Source organism: Mesoplodon mirus (genome assembly GCF_964341445.2).
Source record: "Mesoplodon mirus genome assembly, chromosome: 2".
Lineage (NCBI taxonomy): Eukaryota > Metazoa > Chordata > Mammalia > Artiodactyla > Ziphiidae > Mesoplodon > Mesoplodon mirus.
The window spans coordinates 56602265-56619904 of record NC_138977.1 but is presented as its reverse complement, the minus strand read 5'-3'; the positions used below and the strand labels follow the sequence as shown (position 1 = coordinate 56619904).

The 17640-nt window shown below is 39.0% G+C and overlaps 1 protein-coding gene across 2 annotated transcripts in view; it reads right to left on the bottom strand.

The window, feature by feature from the left end:
* MYPN (myopalladin) overlaps positions 1-17170 on the bottom strand; it is a gene marked incomplete at both ends in the record, with an annotated part of 66316 nt that extends 49146 nt beyond the window's left edge. The window contains 2 exons of one of the 2 annotated variants that reach the window (XM_082603050.1): positions 1747-1922; positions 16269-17170. In XM_082603050.1, coding sequence (XP_082459176.1) covers positions 1747-1922; positions 16269-17170 — 1078 coding nt within the window. Of the gene's footprint in view, positions 1-1746; positions 1923-6745; positions 6766-16268 lie in introns of those variants that run through there. The other variant, XM_082603051.1, reaches the window with a different exon arrangement.
* Positions 17171-17640: the final 470 nt, after the last annotated feature.

Sequence of the window (17640 nt, the reverse complement as noted above, 5' to 3'; positions counted from 1 at the left end):
GAGATAAATAGGGACAAAAACTGAGGTCAATATACAAGGTACATAAATTGATTTTTTCCCTAAAATTAGTCATCTAAGTTTGGTCCTGATATAAATGTCTTTCCAAGGCTCCCAAATGGTCTCCCTGCTTCTGCTCCTTTTGGTATATTTTCAACCAGGAGCTAGAGTGGCCCTGTTAAAAACTAAGTCCGATCATGTCACATCTCTGCCTAGAATCCCCCAGAACTTCCCATCTCCTTCAGAGTAAAAGCCAGGTCCTTGCAGTGACCCATGAGGACCTACATGATCTTCTCACCTGCTTCCTCCCACCTTCACCCCATCTTGAACTTCTGACCTCAACTGCTCATCTCTGTACCCTAAGACAGACACAGTCCCTCTTCTGGGCCACTGCACTTACTGATTTCTCTGCCTAGAATGTTTTTCCCTTGAATATCTATCCTTGTGGCTCACTCCCTCAGTTCCTTCAGGTCTTCATTTATATGTCACCTGGTGAGTGAAGTCTTGTACATCCGCCTGTACACACACACACATGCATGCAAACACACATGCCGCATATATACATACACATACTTCCTATCCCTTTTCCTTGCTTTCTATTTCTTTCATATGCTCATATATGCTGTAAGATAACAGAAAACATATATTTTGGTCTCTGCCCCTGGTTCCTGGCACAGAGCTTCTAAAACCCTTATAATTCCCTAAGTGATGAGCACTTAGGAGCATCTATTATTCTAATATTTGTCTTTGACCAGGTCCCTGACACAGGGCTCCTAAAACTCTAATAAATTCCTAAGTGATGAGAGCACTGGGAGCATCCTTTGTTCTAATGAGGCGACTCGGGAGGGCTCCTGGGTGCGGGCTGGTCACCCGAAAACCAAGCCATAATTTGAAGCTTGGAATTTTCAGCCCCACACCTCATACTCCAGAGAAGGTAGAAGGGCAGGAAATGGAGTTAATAGTTGATCATGCCTGTGTGAGGACACCTCCATAAAATTCTAATAGTATGGGGTTTGGAGAGCTTCTAGGTTGGTGAACATAAGCACACTGGGAGGGTGACACACCCCAACTCCACAGGGTCAGAGCTCCTGTGCTCAGGACCCTCCCACCTCGCCCTGTGTATCTCTTCATCTGGCTGTTCATCTATATCCTTTATCATACCCTGTAGTAAACCGGTAAACATAAATAAGTGTTTCCCTGAGTTCTGTGAGCGACCCTAGGAAATTAATTGAACCTGAAGAGGGGTTCGTGAGAACCTACAATTTGTAGCCAAGTCAGACAGAAGTTGTGGGTAACCTGGGCACCTACTGCGTGTGATTGGCATCTGAAGCGGGTGGGGGTGAGCAGTCTTGTGGGACTGAGCCCTTAACTTGTTGGATCTGACACCACCTCCAGGTAGATGGGTCAGAATTGAGTTAAACTGTAGGAAACCAAATTGGTGCCGTGAAGAATTGCTTCTTGCTGGTGTGGGAACCGCCTCCCCCATGAGACACAGACACATTGAAATTGATGATCAGAATCATTTCATGTACCTAACATTATATATTTGATTTATCTCATTTATTTTCTGTCTCTCCTATTACAGTGTAAATGCCATCTATCCAAGAACCTAGGGATTTTTGTCTGTTTGCTCACTGCTGTTATCCCCACTGAAGAGTGTGTGGTAGAGCAGGCCCTCAATAAATACTTATTTATTATAACCGTATATCTTACTAGTAAGTGCCATGCTCCAAGAGTATTTTGCTTTACCTTCTATGTAAATCTCAGCAGAAGTTGAATCTGTCCCATAGATGTTAGAAGCAAAGCAGGAATAGCGTCCTGTGTCCTCTTCAAAGGCTTCAGCAATGGTCAGTGAGTGCAGATTTCCTGCCTGGATGATGTGAATGTCTGGGGAATTTTCAAGCTCCTTGCCTTCACAGTACCACCTGCAAGGAAGAATATTGGCATGACTGAAATGTGAGAATTAATAACATAAATGGCTCCAGATATTCCCTGAGAAGAAAACTGTGGCAAACTTAGAGTCAAAACATTAAACAATCCATTATTATGGTATAATTTGGTTGTAACTATGAGAAGGAATGGCAGGATTCACAGTGACACTTTCTTCAGGAAATTAGAAAGTGGCTCCTGTTAAGAATGATACAACAGAAAGAAAAAATTGAAGTGATGCAGCCGCAAGCCAATGAATGCCAAGGAACGCCACCACCAGAAGCTAGAAAAGACAAGGAAGGAGCCTTCTCAGAGTCTCAGAGGGAGCACGGCCCTGCTGATACTTTGATTCTGGACTCCTAGCCTCCAGAAGTGTGAGACAGTAAATTTCTGTTGTGTAAGCCATCAAGTTTGTGGTACTTTGTTATAGTAGCCCTAGGAAACTAAAACAGGGGGCAGGAAATAGATATAGTCATGTTGTTTGCATGTGCATAAGGAAAACTGGAAAGAATGGAATGAAAATCAAAGTGGCTTCCTATTGGGGTGAGGGGAAACAAGATGGATGAAGATAGATGGGGTGAGGTATCTCAGTGTCCCCCTTTTTATAATTGTTTTTATTTTTAAAGTAATAATTATTAATCAACATCATATTAGAAAGTAATTAGGTGGAGATGTTACCATTATTCAATGTCAAAAATTAAGGAGTCCTGGCAATTGTTAATCTTTATTGTAATTTGAGATCTAACCACTCAGTGCTTGAACCCCTCCCTCCCACCATTTATAAAGCAAGATTCTAAAGCACATTTAAGAAAACTCACCTATTCAACAGCTTCCCAAGAGTTAAGCTTTTCTCTGCTGTTCCATAAATATGTCATATTCACCCCTACATTCAAGCCTCTGCTCATGTTTTTCTCTCTAGCTGAGATTCTCTTCCTCACCTTTCAGCTACTGCAAATATAACTCATCCATCAGTTTGGCTCAGGTATCACCTCCTACTTAAAGCACCTTTTACCATCAATTCTCAATGATTGTTACTTTACCATTTTTGTTTAAACTATACTGTGTCATGCAAGGCTTGATTATATACTGTCTTTTTTAAAATTCGTTTCTGCTTTATAATCTTTTTTTTTAAATAGCTCTTTATTGGAGTATAATTGCTTCACAATACCATGTTAGTTTCTGTTGCACAACAAAGCGAATCAGCCATATGCATACACATGTCCCCATATCCCCTCCCTCTAGGTCATCGCAAATCACTGAGCCCATCTCCCCTTATACTGTCTTTTATAATTCTCTATTTAGGGGAATCTGTCTTGTCTCACCAATTTCACTAAATTGTAAGTTCTTTGAAGGTAGGGACGGTGGCTTACAAGCTCATGCAGCATCCACACTGCCTAGTACAGTTTTCTATACACTTTCTCCTTTGGCCATTATCTCATCCCTTAGTTTCAATTATCACCTCTACTTGGGATAACATTCAAACCTGCCTCCCAGCTCTGACTTCTGGATCCCTTCTCCCATCATTCTCCCTTTACTGTGTTGCAACCACATTGGTCTTTTTTCTATTCTGTGAACACATTAAGCTACTCTCCATATTAGGATTTTTGTACTTCCTGAAATCCTTGTCCCTCAGTCTTTATAAAAATAGGCCCTTCTCATCAGTCAGGCCTCAGTTCAAATGTTACCTCCTTGGAGAGGCCATCCCTGATCCTCTTCCTAATGTAGCTTCTTTATCTTCACACACTATCACATTATCCTCTTGTGTTATCTTCATAGCACTTATTATTATCTGAAATTGTCTTATATGATTGCTGACTTTGTTATTATTTGCTCCCCCTACTATATTATAAAGTCCACGAGAGGACCTTGTCAGTCTTACCAATATAATCCCACACTTACAGCAGCATCCTGGCACATAGTAGGTACGCAGAAAAATTGTGTTGGATTTGTTGAAAGACCAAATGATGGAAATAATTGATAGTTAATATTTTGTAAGTATTTTATATGCTTCATCAAATTCTATGCCATTGTTTGATCTGTTGTGGCAGGAGCAGTACATGCAGCTGCTGAAATGGGCTTCTAAATCTTCCAAAGCATGAATCTCAGCAAGACCCCATGGAGCTTGTATGAACAAACCCTCAGAGCAAGGTAGTTGTAAATACAAATAGTGAGTGTCCAGAAAAGCATGTGTTTATCTTTACTCTCTGCTGGAAATGACCCTAAAATGAGAATAAAGGAGGGTTTTTTTTTTGTTTTTTTTTTTGCTGTACGCGGGCCTCTCACTGCTGTGGCCTCTCCCGTTGCGGAGCACAGGCTCCGGACACACAGGCTCCGCGGCCACGGCTCGCGGGCCCAGCCGCTCCGCGGCATGTGGGATCCTCCGGGATCGGGGCACGAACCCGTGTCCCCTGCATCGGCAGGCGGACTCCCAACCACTGCGCCACCAGGGAAGCCCTAAAGGAGGTTTTTAAAGGGATAAAAGCACAATGTCCGAAAGAATGGGAAGGGAGGTAACAGCAGACCTGAGACCTCAGACACTTTTGGAAGGTGGAAAGCAGAATGAGAAGCGAGGAGAGTTGAAAAATCTGAAAACGAAGTGCCTACTTGGAGATGTCAGTGAAAGAAAGCAATTTGTGCAGCAAAACCCCAGCAAGTTTCAGGATTTAGAGATACAAGTTTGGGGGTGTGGAAACACACTGTCAATGGAGGAGGAAGATACAGAGCTTAAAATAGGGTCACTGATTCCAGGTTTAGAAAATGAACATTTAGACTCCCCCAGCAGGTTGCATCCTCTCTTCTGAGCAGTTAGGAGATGCCCCAGGATGAAGGCTGAGTTGTTGGCTGTGTGAATAGCTGCTCCACATTGGAGCAAGAGGAAGAAGGGTAAAAAATAAATGGGCCTGGTGGCTTAACTGTGTGGAAAAGAATATTTAGGAAATGTTTTACAAATATATTGGAAAACTGAGATGAATTGTCTTAGGACCACGGAGCTAAGCATATAAAAAACGAAACAGTCATCAACTCCAGGTGAAAATTAAAAGTTATACAAGGAAGGAAGCAGTCATTTTTCCCTACTGGGCTTGGCAGAAAATAATACTTGCATAGTAACAAGAAGTTAAACATTAAAATTTTTAAAACAAGAGTGTGTTATGATTATACTGAGGCGATGAAGGAAGGAACAATGGAGGTTCTGGTTTAGTGAAGGGGTGCTAAACCACCATCTTCTGGAACAGGAAGTAAAGAGAAAATAGCATCAGCGTACCAAGCAATAGTGGTTTATAAGCATATTACAGTGGTTCTCTTCACTTTCACTTTCTGTGAAGACAAAACTATCTTCCTATAATACTAAGATAGTATTTGCCTTTTCACTGTGTTAACATTTACACTGATGGTGCAAAAGCCACAGTGGGTAAAATTGCTGGTGCTTCAGCAGCATAAAACTGAGTAGTGGTCATTGTGTTCTTCACCACCACACTTGAAGTTAAAAAATAAAAGCCAGGTTCACTTAAAAATGTCCTCTATGAAGCAGTAAAAATCATTACACTTATTGCATCTCAACGTTGAGTCCACAACTTTTTAACATTCTGGGTGGCGAAATGGGAAGTAGCATAAAGCATTTCTCCTGAATACAGAAGAGCACTTGTGTGGCTTTTTAAGTTGAACTAGGCACTTAATGCATGAGACAGTAAGTATCTTAACTTGAAAGAACAGCTGACAAATTATGGTTATTCAGATTTGGGTATTCGGCAGACGTTTTCTCAAAAATGAAGGAAGTAAGCCTGTTGTTTCAAGTAAAAATAACTGATCCCATTTGTTGCCAATGAAAAAATTTGAGCTTTCAAGGAAAAATTAGAGTTTTGGAAAACTTGTATCTCCCATAGTGAGTTTAGGGCTTCCTAATACTTAAAGAGATTTTTAATGAAATCCATGATATTAACATATATGATTTTCTAAATATTATATAATAAAATGTGTCAACATTTGGAAGATCTACATTACTCATTTTCCAAGTGACCAATACGTGATGTTATCCATTCAAAGTTCAAGACAGACAAAGGGTTTTAGTACAGCAGGGTACAAAAGTTCATTGGTATGGTTTCAGATTTCATATTGCAACTAACCTTTAAGAAACTACTGCAGTTGAATTTTCATGTAGTATCAAATCAGAATAGCCACATTATCTGAAAGGGCTATTCAAGTATTCCTCCTGCTTCCAGCTACATATCTGTACAATGCCAGATTTTTAAAGTTTACTGCAACCCAGACAACATATCACAGCAAACTAAGTGCAGAAGTAGATAGGACAATCTAGCTGTCTTCTATTATGCCAGACATTAATGAGGTTTGCAGAAAACGTGAAACAATGGCACTCTTCTCACTCAAATATTTTTTTGGGAAAATACAGTTACTTTTCATAAAATCATTTATATGAGCATGTTTATCACTGTTATTTTAAAATGAATAAGTAAGCAACTATTTAAAATGTTCCTCAGTTTTAATTTCTAATATGATAATTATAGATATAATTCACATAGACAGAACCTCTTTTGCACCTCAATAATTTTTTAGATTGTAAAGGGGTCCTGAGAACAAAAAGTTTGAGAACCACTGGCATATAATTTAGAAATCTAGAGGTGAATAAATAGGAAACTGCAAAAAGAGTTGAAAATCGTCCGTTTTTTAATATTATTTGACTTGTTAAGCAATGTACCTGTATTAATTTGATAAGACAAATATAAATATTTCAAAACAAACACCTTCCCTTATATAAACATTATAAGGTTATCTCATTTCTTTGGATAACATTTCTCTTCTTTACCAAAATGAGAGTGGAAACATCTCTGAGCAATTGGACAGCTGGAGGCGATAAGTGGAGTGATTCAAATGCCCAAACTCTCTGTCAGAAACATTTTTGTCCTTACTCAGATGTCCAGGATGGCTTCAGCCAGCCCCAAAGGACAGCTAGTAACCGCTGTCACTCTTACTTTAACACCATGACCCACTCAGAAATAACGCACCAGTCAGGCTGCCTACTGAAAAGAAATTAAAATTTACCCAGCTACTCTGAAGACTTTTGAGGGGAAGGAGGAAACATGCTCTCCTCAAACGTCTATCCACGTTAGGGAATGCTTTCATAGAAGTACCCTGCCCAGATGCATGTTTTTAGAACTCCAAATCTTCATGACACTTACAGAATGGCACTGGATGCCAGACATGATTCATGGTTCAGCAGAAATGAGTCAGTGATCTGGGGAAATGGGACAAGTCCAAATGATAAAGAAGGCTCCATCCTTAATGCACTAAGGCCAGCTTGCCAGACCTGCTGATTTGGCTAGCTACCAAGCCTGGGAATGAAGACACTGAAGAGACACACTTTTCAGATTTAACTGGACTTTTAAGCTACATATCACCATTCTGCTCTTAGGTTACTATTTTGTCTAAAATATGGTATGACTAAATATTATGACTCATTGTTTTAGCACATTAACAACTCCTAAACATAACTTGAATGTGTTATTGTGGCTCACCAGTAGTAATGCTCATTAAAAGAATGATTACTCAGAGCCTTCCGTTAACCCTGACCCAGCCTTTCCAATGTCCCTTTCCCACCTCCTACTACTCCCTCTCCTAATACCCTGTTTGTTTACTTCACAGAACCTACATATCACTTATAATTGTATGTTTACTTATAGGTTTATTTGTTTAATATCTCTCTCCCTTACTGGACAATAAACACCACAGGGCAGAGATTATCATGTTTGTTTGGTTTACTACTTGTTTATCTGTTTCCTAGCACAGTGTATGGCACAACATAGCTGTTCCAAAAAATGTTTGTTGTATGAATGTTAAGTGAATGAATTCAAATTAAGATTATTATGGCCTCTAGTCTGTTTCATTTTTATTTTTCAAGAAGGCTTGGGGACTAGATGCCTGATAATAAGTAAAGAATGTAAGCCCTGAAATAGCCAAAAAGTAGTTTATTTACTTACTGACACCTTCAGCTCTCTCCATGCATCAGAATGACTCTTCATATAGAGAGTGCGACTGGAGTATATAATAGTAGACATTTTCTAACAGGACTCAAAGTTATGTTGGATTTCATAACACAATTCAGTGTTTTATATGTCCTGTTTGACCACTACTGAGTTAACGAACTTAAGTTTTCATGTCCAATGGCTATATTTCACTCACAGGAGTGTGGAGTTACAGGTGGGATGGTTATGTCTATGCTTTAACTTTTATTAACATTTATTGAGTTCTTCCAGGTGGAAAATTCTTGTTACACTAGACTCAAACTATAAAAACCAAAACCATAAAGGAAACTTCACTTAATTTGATACTAAAGTTAAAAATATCTAATTATCAAAAGATACCATAAAGGAAGATCAAATGGGGAGAGAATATTTTCATAACACACAATGTCATATGATTAGTTTCCTAATCATATTTTTTAAATTCTTACAAATCAATAAGAAAAGAACAAACTGGTAGAAAAACTAGTGAAAGATGTAAACAGACCCCTCATAGAAAATGAACCCTAAATGATCAATAAACATATTTAAAAGAATCTCAACCTCATTAGTAACTGTGAAAATGAAAATGAAAATCACAACAAGAAGCCTTCATACCTATTAGATTTGTAAAAATTAAAACAGCTGATAATATCCATATTGGCAACAATGTAGAACAACCAGAACACTTATGTAATGTTGGTCGGAATGTAGAATGAAACAATTCCTTTGGAAAATAATCTGGTGTTATTATAAAGTTGAAGTTGTACATGCTCTGCCAGCAATTCCATGCCTAGACATACTTGTGCACCAGGAGACTATGCTATAACATTTATAATAACATTGTTCCTATTAGGAAAATAACTGAAAACAACCCATATGTACATCAGTGATACAATTCTCTCACCTTACAGTAAAATACTATGTAGCAATGAAAGTGAATGAATGAGAGTTACACGCAGCATCACGGGTATGCTTTTTAGAGAAAAAAAATGCAAGTAGCAGAAGAATACGTACATTATAATTCCACTTACATAAGCATTTTACAACAGTAAAATTAAAAAAAATTTTTTTAACTCTTTATTATGGTAACTTACAAATGTACACAAAGTAGAGAGGCTGTATTATGAACCCCCACGCACGCATCACTGAGCTTCAACAAACGGCAGATGTGTTTCTTTTATACCTTCCTCTTTTCCCCACTTTGACTTATTTTAATGTAAATATAGGACTTTGTGTCGTTTCACCTGTAAATACTTCTGTACCAATATTGTTTAAGGACATAAGGATACGTTGTAAAATTATGAAGAAAAACTGCTAAGAAAAATTTAAAGAGAAAACACAAGATTTGGGCTAGTGGTTACCTCTGAGCAGGGAGGAAAGGACAGGATCAGGAAGACAGTGGATTTAAAAATGATAGGAAGGCAGCACACAGATATTTGTGCTATTATTCTTATAATATATCCATATTGTAGATATTCTTCAATATCTATTCAAAATGCACTTGTAAAACAATTCAGAAAATTCCGTCTGGTGATCCTTTTCCACTTTGGGAGTATAGATGAGGAGGTTTAGAGATTGAATAGAGAAGGTTAATAGGCAAGTGACAGGGACTTCTACAGAATCCCTTGGAGGTCTTGACTTGTAGCCTCTGGAGTTGGTGGTGGTACAGAGGCTTTACCCAGCTCTTGCCTCAAAAACTTTTAAGGTGAAATGATAGTTAGCATTGTCCAAGAGGGAAGAGCAAGAAGAGAGGGCTGCATTGGAAACCGCCAACATTTCCAAAGTTTGTGAGGGCAAAGATGTGGGTTTTCCCGTGGGCCAAGTGGACACCACAGAAGTTAGCTTGGTTTTCTATCTCAAAACAGATCTACCTCCAAGAACCACCTGCTAGGGTGAGTGACACCAACAGAAAGAGGCTGTGAGGGGTGTACTGTTGGAGTAGGGACTGAGGAGCAGGTGCTGGAGCATGAAGTAGAGATTACAGCATTCAGGTCAAGGAGCAGAGCAAGGGGCCAGCCCCCTGGGTGAGGAGGTCTCTGTAGAGGTTGCAGAAGTTCTCAGCACAGAAACAAATGGCACTTCGTTAAAGCACAGATGTCTGGGCCTGCGCTCTAGAGATCCTAACTCAGTAGGTCCAACGTAGAACCTGCAAATTTGCATATCCACCAAGGCTCCAGGTGATGCTGACCTGCTGGTCCAGGGACCCACTTGGAGTAGCTTGTTCTGGGAGGCTCTTGAAATCCAGCCTCTGTCCTCCCTCTCTGAACTTATCCCAAACCATTTCCTCCTCACTCTTTATGTTCTGGTGACATCAGTCCCTTCAATGCCTTAAAGTTAACCACTGTCTCACTGCCTCAAATTTGTCATTCCCTCACCCTGCAACACTTTTCCCTAAATTCCGCTTTGCTGGCCTAACTCCTAGTCATCTTTTATGTCTCAGCTTAAATACCACTTTTTAGGAAAACCTTCCCCAACCCATTCACAAGGTTTGGTCCCTTGGCTTTATGCACCCTCCTTTATAACATTTATCACAATTGTAATTATATAATCACTGGAATTTTTGTCTGTGTTCTTTTCTAGATTCTAAGATCCATGAAGGCAGGGAATTTTCCTTGTTTGCTGCTTTAATCCTATTGCCTGGAACAGTACATGGCACATTAATAAACACTTAATATTTGTTGCATGAATGACTAAATGAAGGTATATAGATTTTCCCAAAAGGTTTAAGAAAATGCCCCTAAATAATGTAATGTTTTAAAATGTTTACATAATATTTTACATTACATATCATATATAATTATTTACAATATTTTAAAATTCCCCGATATTATTTCAAACATCCTCTGTCTTTTTTTTTGGTCACGCCACACGGCTTGTGAGATCTTAGCCAGTGCTGTTGACGGTGCAAGCATGGAGTCCCAACCACTGGACAGCCAGGGAATTCCCAAGCATCCTTTGTCTTTACAGCTAATTTATTTCCTTTTTTATTTCCTCAGCAGCCACTTACAGGCAAATGTCCAGAAGTAGCAATAGCAAAAACTTAATAGCCAAAGCAGATATCAGCATCTATAAAAGGTAAATTTTTGCTGCTTCAGAGCGTTATGTACAAGCAAACATACTTAGTGTGACCCAGCTGTACATTCCTGGGAAAAGAATTTTGAGTCAGGATACAAAAAGGGATCAGGGCCATTTGCTGTGAATTCCTGCAGACTCTTTCATCTGTGGGTAACGCATGAATGTATTTCAGCTCCTCCAATGAAGCTATGTTCAAGATTAACAAGCTTTCAAAAACAGCTAGCTTTAATGATACAGGATCCTACCCTTACAAAACAAAACAATTTCTTCCCAATCAACTTGGAAATCAACAAATATAGGCAAAAAGGATTCTTCAGTTTGATAAACTAGGGTTATAAAAACATGGGTAGAATACTGAGAACACAAAGAGGCACACACATACAAGGTTAGACCTCAGTTGCCAGGTATATGTATTACACTTTCTTGCAAAAATAGCAAAAAGGATACTTTTCTTTTTGACTGTGTTTTCCTTTATGGCAAACCAAAGTGTCTCATTATTTTAATGCATTTTTAAAGGCGTCCTCCAAATCAAAATCTGTGCTTCTGGGTTCTATTTAGATGCTTTAGGAATTTCAGTGGTGAGCAAGGTAGGACTGCACGCTCCCCTCCACCCCAACTCTCTTCAATCCCAGAAGCACTAATTTTATCTTTAGAAAGTGTGTGTGTGTTGCTATACAGCAGAAACTAACACAGTATTGTAAAGCAACTATACTCCAATAAAAATTTTTAAAAAAAGAAAAAAAAAGTGCATGTGTGTGTGAAGTATGTATTGGGGTAATGTAACAGATTTACTGTGGGGAGAAAAATGGGAGGAGGAATTACTGCCAAAAGAAGGTTGGAAAACCCTTGCGCAGTCTAGCACAGCTAGAAGTTAGTTCCAAGTGTTACCTGTATTTATAGTCCCTTTGTAATGCCAGAGATACTGTGTCCAAATTTCCCAGTGTCCAGGGCATTCCTTGGAATGTCTCCAGTTCCACTACCCTCTCATTTGACCTTCAATCCTGCATTTCTGACTGTCTACTGGATATGGTCCCTCCATCTCCTCAGACTCAAATCATCCACCTCCTCCAGTTTTTCAGACCTTGACAGTGACCCCAGAGTTCTCTCAGGTACCCAGCTTCAGACTCATCCTTCCTATCTAGTCGTTCACCAAGTTGGGCTTGGTTTCTTTTATTCTAAATATTGCTCTCTCACATCTTTTCTCTGCTTTCGCACTACCCCTACCCTGGTCTGATCAGAGCATCTGATGCCTGGAATACCCTTCACAGCTTCCTAAGTGGCCTCATGACTCCATTCTTTTGGGGTCTAACTCATTCTTCCAGACTAACTCTCCTTAAATTCTCCCTTTCATCTTAGTACGTCCTTATACACAACCTTAAATGTTTTCCACTTGCTTTTTTTTTTTTTTTTTTTTTTGCGGTACGCGGGCCTCTCACTGTTGTGGCCCCTCCCGTTGCAGAGCACAGGCTCCGGACGCGCAGGCTCAACGGCCACGGCTCACGGGCCCAGCCGCTCCACGGCATGTGGGATCCTCCCAGACCGGGGCACGAACCCGCGTCCCCTGCATTGGCAGGCGGACTCTCAACAACTGCGCCACCGGGGAAGCCCTCCACTTGCTTTTGAAACCACTTCTGAATTATTTCTACTTTGCTTTCAAGGCTTTTTGAAATCATCTGGCTCCACTGTGTTCCAGTTAGTTCAGTCTCCTCACTGTCATCTAAAGATATTATTACTATTCCAGCATCTGTACTTTTATGTAAACATGTTGAGTTGACCTGGCCTAAAAGGACCTGTCCCTCTGCCTACTTCTTCTGTCTTTTCCCTCATCTTTCCTCACCTGTTATCCCATGTTCGTCACATAGCCAAGTACTTGCAGTTCCCTGAAAACGTTCGTCTCTAGGCCTTTCCCCTTGCTTTCCTCTTCCACCCTTAGTTTTCTCAACTAAAGTGGCACCTCCAGCGTTAATGCTTCCTTCATCCTGCTCTTCAGGCAAAATATCACATCTTCCTTTGAGCTGCCATTGCATCCTATACATACTTCTGTTACAGCCCTTATTACACAGTATGCAATGTTTTGATTATATGTCTGTCTGATTCCTCTATTAGACTGTGAACTGCCCTCTTAGAAGAGTTTTAGACTTGGTTTCAAAACAAGGTCCCTGACCTCCAATAGCTCCCAATTATTTTGTACCATCAATGAGTTACTTTAGTAACTCAATAGGTATTTGTTGAATGAATAAATGAGTTAAATTTCTACCTAACTTCTTACTCTTCAAGGTTCAACTAAAATCCCCTTATGTCTCTGAAGTCTTCTTTGACCTTTCTAGTCCTCCAGCCCTTCTCTGAAGTCTGATAGTCTTATGGTTGTCCTATAAAAATTAGGATGGGGCTTCCCTGGTGGCGCAGTGGTTGGGAGTCCGCCTGCCGATGCAGGGGACACGGGTTTGTGCCCCGGTCCGGGAGGATCCCACATGCCGCAGAGCGGCTGGGCCCGTGAGCCATGGCCGCTGAGCCTGCGCGTCCGGAGCCTGTGCTCCGCAACGGAAGAGGCCACAGCAGTGAGAGGCCCGCGTACCGCAAAAAAAAAAAAAAAAAAAAAAAAAAAAAAAAATTAGGATGATTTCTTTTTATTATCATTATTTTTTTATTGGAATATAGTTGATTTACAATGTTGTGTTAGTTTCTCCTGTATAGCAAATTACTTGTACATATACATATATCCACTCATTTTTAGATTCTTTTCCCATGTAGGTCATTACAGAGTACTGAGTACTGAGTAGAGTTAGGATGATTTCTTTAACTGGATTGCAAGTTCCTTGAGAGCAGGGACACATTTATACCCGCCTCTGTCATTGCACTGGTCACAGTGCTGAGTTTAGAGCAAAAGCTCAATACATATTTGCTTTGTGATTAGAGTTATATAAGTTCTGTACTTAGGAAAATAATGACAGCTAATAGTCTATTTGGAAAATCCTAAGTTTTTTCTTAATATGATTACTGTCATGAAATTCAGAAAATATTTAGTGAGTACATATTAATTTCCTGCCACCGAAACAGTGGTTGGGATACAGACATGAATTCTATCACTGAAGAAATGCTCTCCAGGTAAAAACTGGTATTGCTACATGGAAGTTGTGTATATTTCTTTCACTTTTAAATTTGCAAATATCTAATTGGTTGACTAAATAGTTTCTGAGTGACCACCAGGTTACTTTGTTTTTCAAGGAATGGGTATTTTGTAATTCTTCCTGGGTAATTTTTCTCACGGGAGCACTGAAGTCTTTTTTTGTATCTGAGATTGTCATGGTCGAGAATGGGGAGGATGAGTCTTGAATGATCTGGTCTAATTTTTTTGAAAGAGTCCAATCTATGACCAGAAACTAGTGGAATGGATAGGATTAATCTAAGTAAGTTGTATGTGTGCCGTAACTTGAGTGCTTACCAGCTTGCTTAGACTGACCAGATGCCACTGAGTGGTATACATCATGGTGCTATGATGACATCTTGCCAACATTACTGACCAGAGTTCCAGGGAGTGTCATCAGGCTTGCATAGAGTAGAAGGGTAGACACTGCCCTGTGTTGTGCAGTTCCAACCCTTTGCCACATCTTAGTCCAACTGTATCACTCCTGATTTAAATCTAAGTTGAGTTTCTTGTTTTCCTGTTTTTTTATGCATTAGTTTACTCATAACTTAGTGACTACTGTATTATGCATAACTACTGTAGGCTAGAAGCCATGCTTGGTGCTCAAGATCCAAAGGTAAAACAATAGAACCCCTGCCCTCAAGGAGGTCAGTTGGATAGCTAAATAGTAAAATGTATACGCCATTGTAGAAATAATATTTAATATTGCCTTATGTTGACTCTGAAAAGCAAAATTCAATATATGAATATGTTTTTATACTAAAATCCCTTTAACCAATAGGAATACATAATTAAAGATATTATTAATACTAGTGATATTACTACCCTATAATATGAATATTTTGCAAAAAGAAGATGAGGCCCTGCTTACATAACTAGAACAAATGTTAAATAGTATTCTAGTAGTAATTAGGTGGTTAGGGAGGCAAAGTAACTCTCATAGGACTCTAAATACCAGTAATTCTCTATAAAAGTAATATATTTCCAGCACATTATTCATATATTATTACATTATAATATAAGAGGTAGCAAATGTCACCTTGGGGATTAAGGCTGGATCCAGATTTTGTGGGGCCTGAAGCTCATAAAAGTGTAAAGACCTCTTAAAAAAATAAAATAAAATTAGGACACAAAATTAGATGTAGCCTGTGCACATGAAGAGCCTTGAAGCTTAAGCTTTACTTACTTCACAGAAAAGCTGATGGTAGACACATAAAAGATGAATATCCTTTCTACTCATCAGTCATATTAGGGAAAGACTTTGGCATTAGGGAGAAGAGTGCTTATTAAGTGGATATCAGAAGTATTTAATAAATACATGTAAAATAAATCTTTAGATTGATCTTTGTCACAGCCTTATTCTACCTTTATTCTATCAGACTTTATTCTATTATTTGGTTTCTTTTTAATTAAAAAAATACCACAGGTATTCATTGAGTATAGGTCATAAATACTTTGTTTTTTAAGCTACAGGCTGTAGACCTGTGCTAATACGTGTTCATTAGCCACATGTGGTATTGGGCACTTGAAATGTGGCCAGTGCATCTGAGGAACTGAATTTTTATTTGTGTTTAATTTTAATTAATTTAAATGTAAAAGCCGATACTCAGTTCAGTTCTTACAGAACTTTTAAGTATGTTTGGAACAACTTGGGTCTAACAATCTACTTTTTCAACTACATTTTTTTGAAATCTAAATGCACATTAAGTATTTCCTAGGAAAATTTAGCATCCAAACTGAGATGTGCTGTAAGTGAAGAATTCACATTGAGTTTTGAAGCCCTGGTGACAAAAGGAATGTAAAATATCCTGCTAATAATTTTTATATGGATTACATGTTGAAATGGTAATATTTTTAATATATTGGTTAAATAATATATTTTTTAAAATTAATTTCACCCAGTTCTTTTGATTTTTAAGAAATGTGATGACTAGAAAATTTTAAATTGAATGTATGTCTAATATTACACTTCTATTAGACAGTGTTGCTTTAAACTCTGACTCAAAGGGAGTATATAATTTTTGAAACCACATACGTGAAAGATAAAATGAGGAGGATCACAGTAGATGGAAAGTAATTACCAAACATTACTAATGGGATATTTTTACCTTACTTCAGGTGGTGGAATTCCTACCACTATGCAATCCAACTGTACTCTGGTTCCTTCTGGAACTTCTCTGCTCCGTAACTTTTGAGTGAACCGGGGAGGTTGCCCCAGAGGTTCTTCATAGTACAAAGACGAAGGAGAAGACCCTGGGGTGGTGTCTCCCCCATCTGCCTCACTGGCAGCCTGCTCAGCTTCGCGCCTCTTGGCTTCCTGCTGTTCAAGGGCATGGTTCACTTCATTATCCCTGGTATCTGCAGGGATAGGGATGGGAATAGAAGATCTTTCTCTTCTTTCTGATAGATCTGAGAAACTGGAGCTGTTTTCCTGCATAACTTTGCTTTGAGATTCCAATTTATTCTTGTGGTTTTTGCAGGCACGAGGTCTAATCCTTTTGGAGCTATGGGCTTTGAAAAGGGATGACAGCTCTTCAATGAAATCGGCAGCCTTATTTAAGAATACTTTTTTGGACTGGGTTTCAGAACGATACTGTGGCCTTTTTGCCTCCTGGAGGCTCTCTTTAGAGCTGGTAGGACTTCGAGAGTTATCCTGGCAGAAGTTAGGGTCAAAACTTGATTTGGGTGAGTGTTTCATCTGATCAGAAGAAAAACATCTTCTAGCTTGGGCTTCATCTGCTTTCTCCAAAGGGTCATGATTGATTGCCAGTCTTGCCAGATTGACACTTTCATCTAATTCTTCTTGGCTCAGAAAGGCTGAAAGATCTGGAAGGTCATCTTGGCCTCCTCCACCTTCAGCCGCTCCAGAAGGACTGCCAAAATGGAAAGAGTTGGAGGAAGGCTCTGCTCGACTCCTCTCATTGTTTCCCTGATGCCTAGTTTCAGCTAAATAGCTCTCTCTTAGAAGCTGAGATATGGAAGTAGAAGCTTCTAGGCTGTCGTCTTGCATGCTGTCACAAAATAACAATAATAACAAAAAGTTTGGATCATTTCTACAGAATAACAAGTCTGTGTTTATTACAGCATGATAGATGCTTAAGAACTTAAATCTGAAAATAAAAATTGCCTAGTTTTGGTACTTTCACAAAATTTACTTTAAAGACTTAAAGGTTATTATTCTCATATTGTAAAATGGAGAGGAACTGAATGAGGTTTCCCTGAAATTGGAAATAAAGACATGGTGATTATCACTTTATTAAATTATTTAAATACAAGTTCAATTTTGAAAGCTATGCCATAACTATAGAGATATTAAATACAGTTTCTAAACATAATTTTGATAATATCTGTAAAGGGTTTTTAGTTTTAAAGTGCTTTCATACACAGAGAGTTTTCTCTCCATCCTCTCCCCCTTACTCTGAATGTAATAAAATAACAGAAATTAAAAGATGTTGACAATATAATCTCATCTAGTTACCG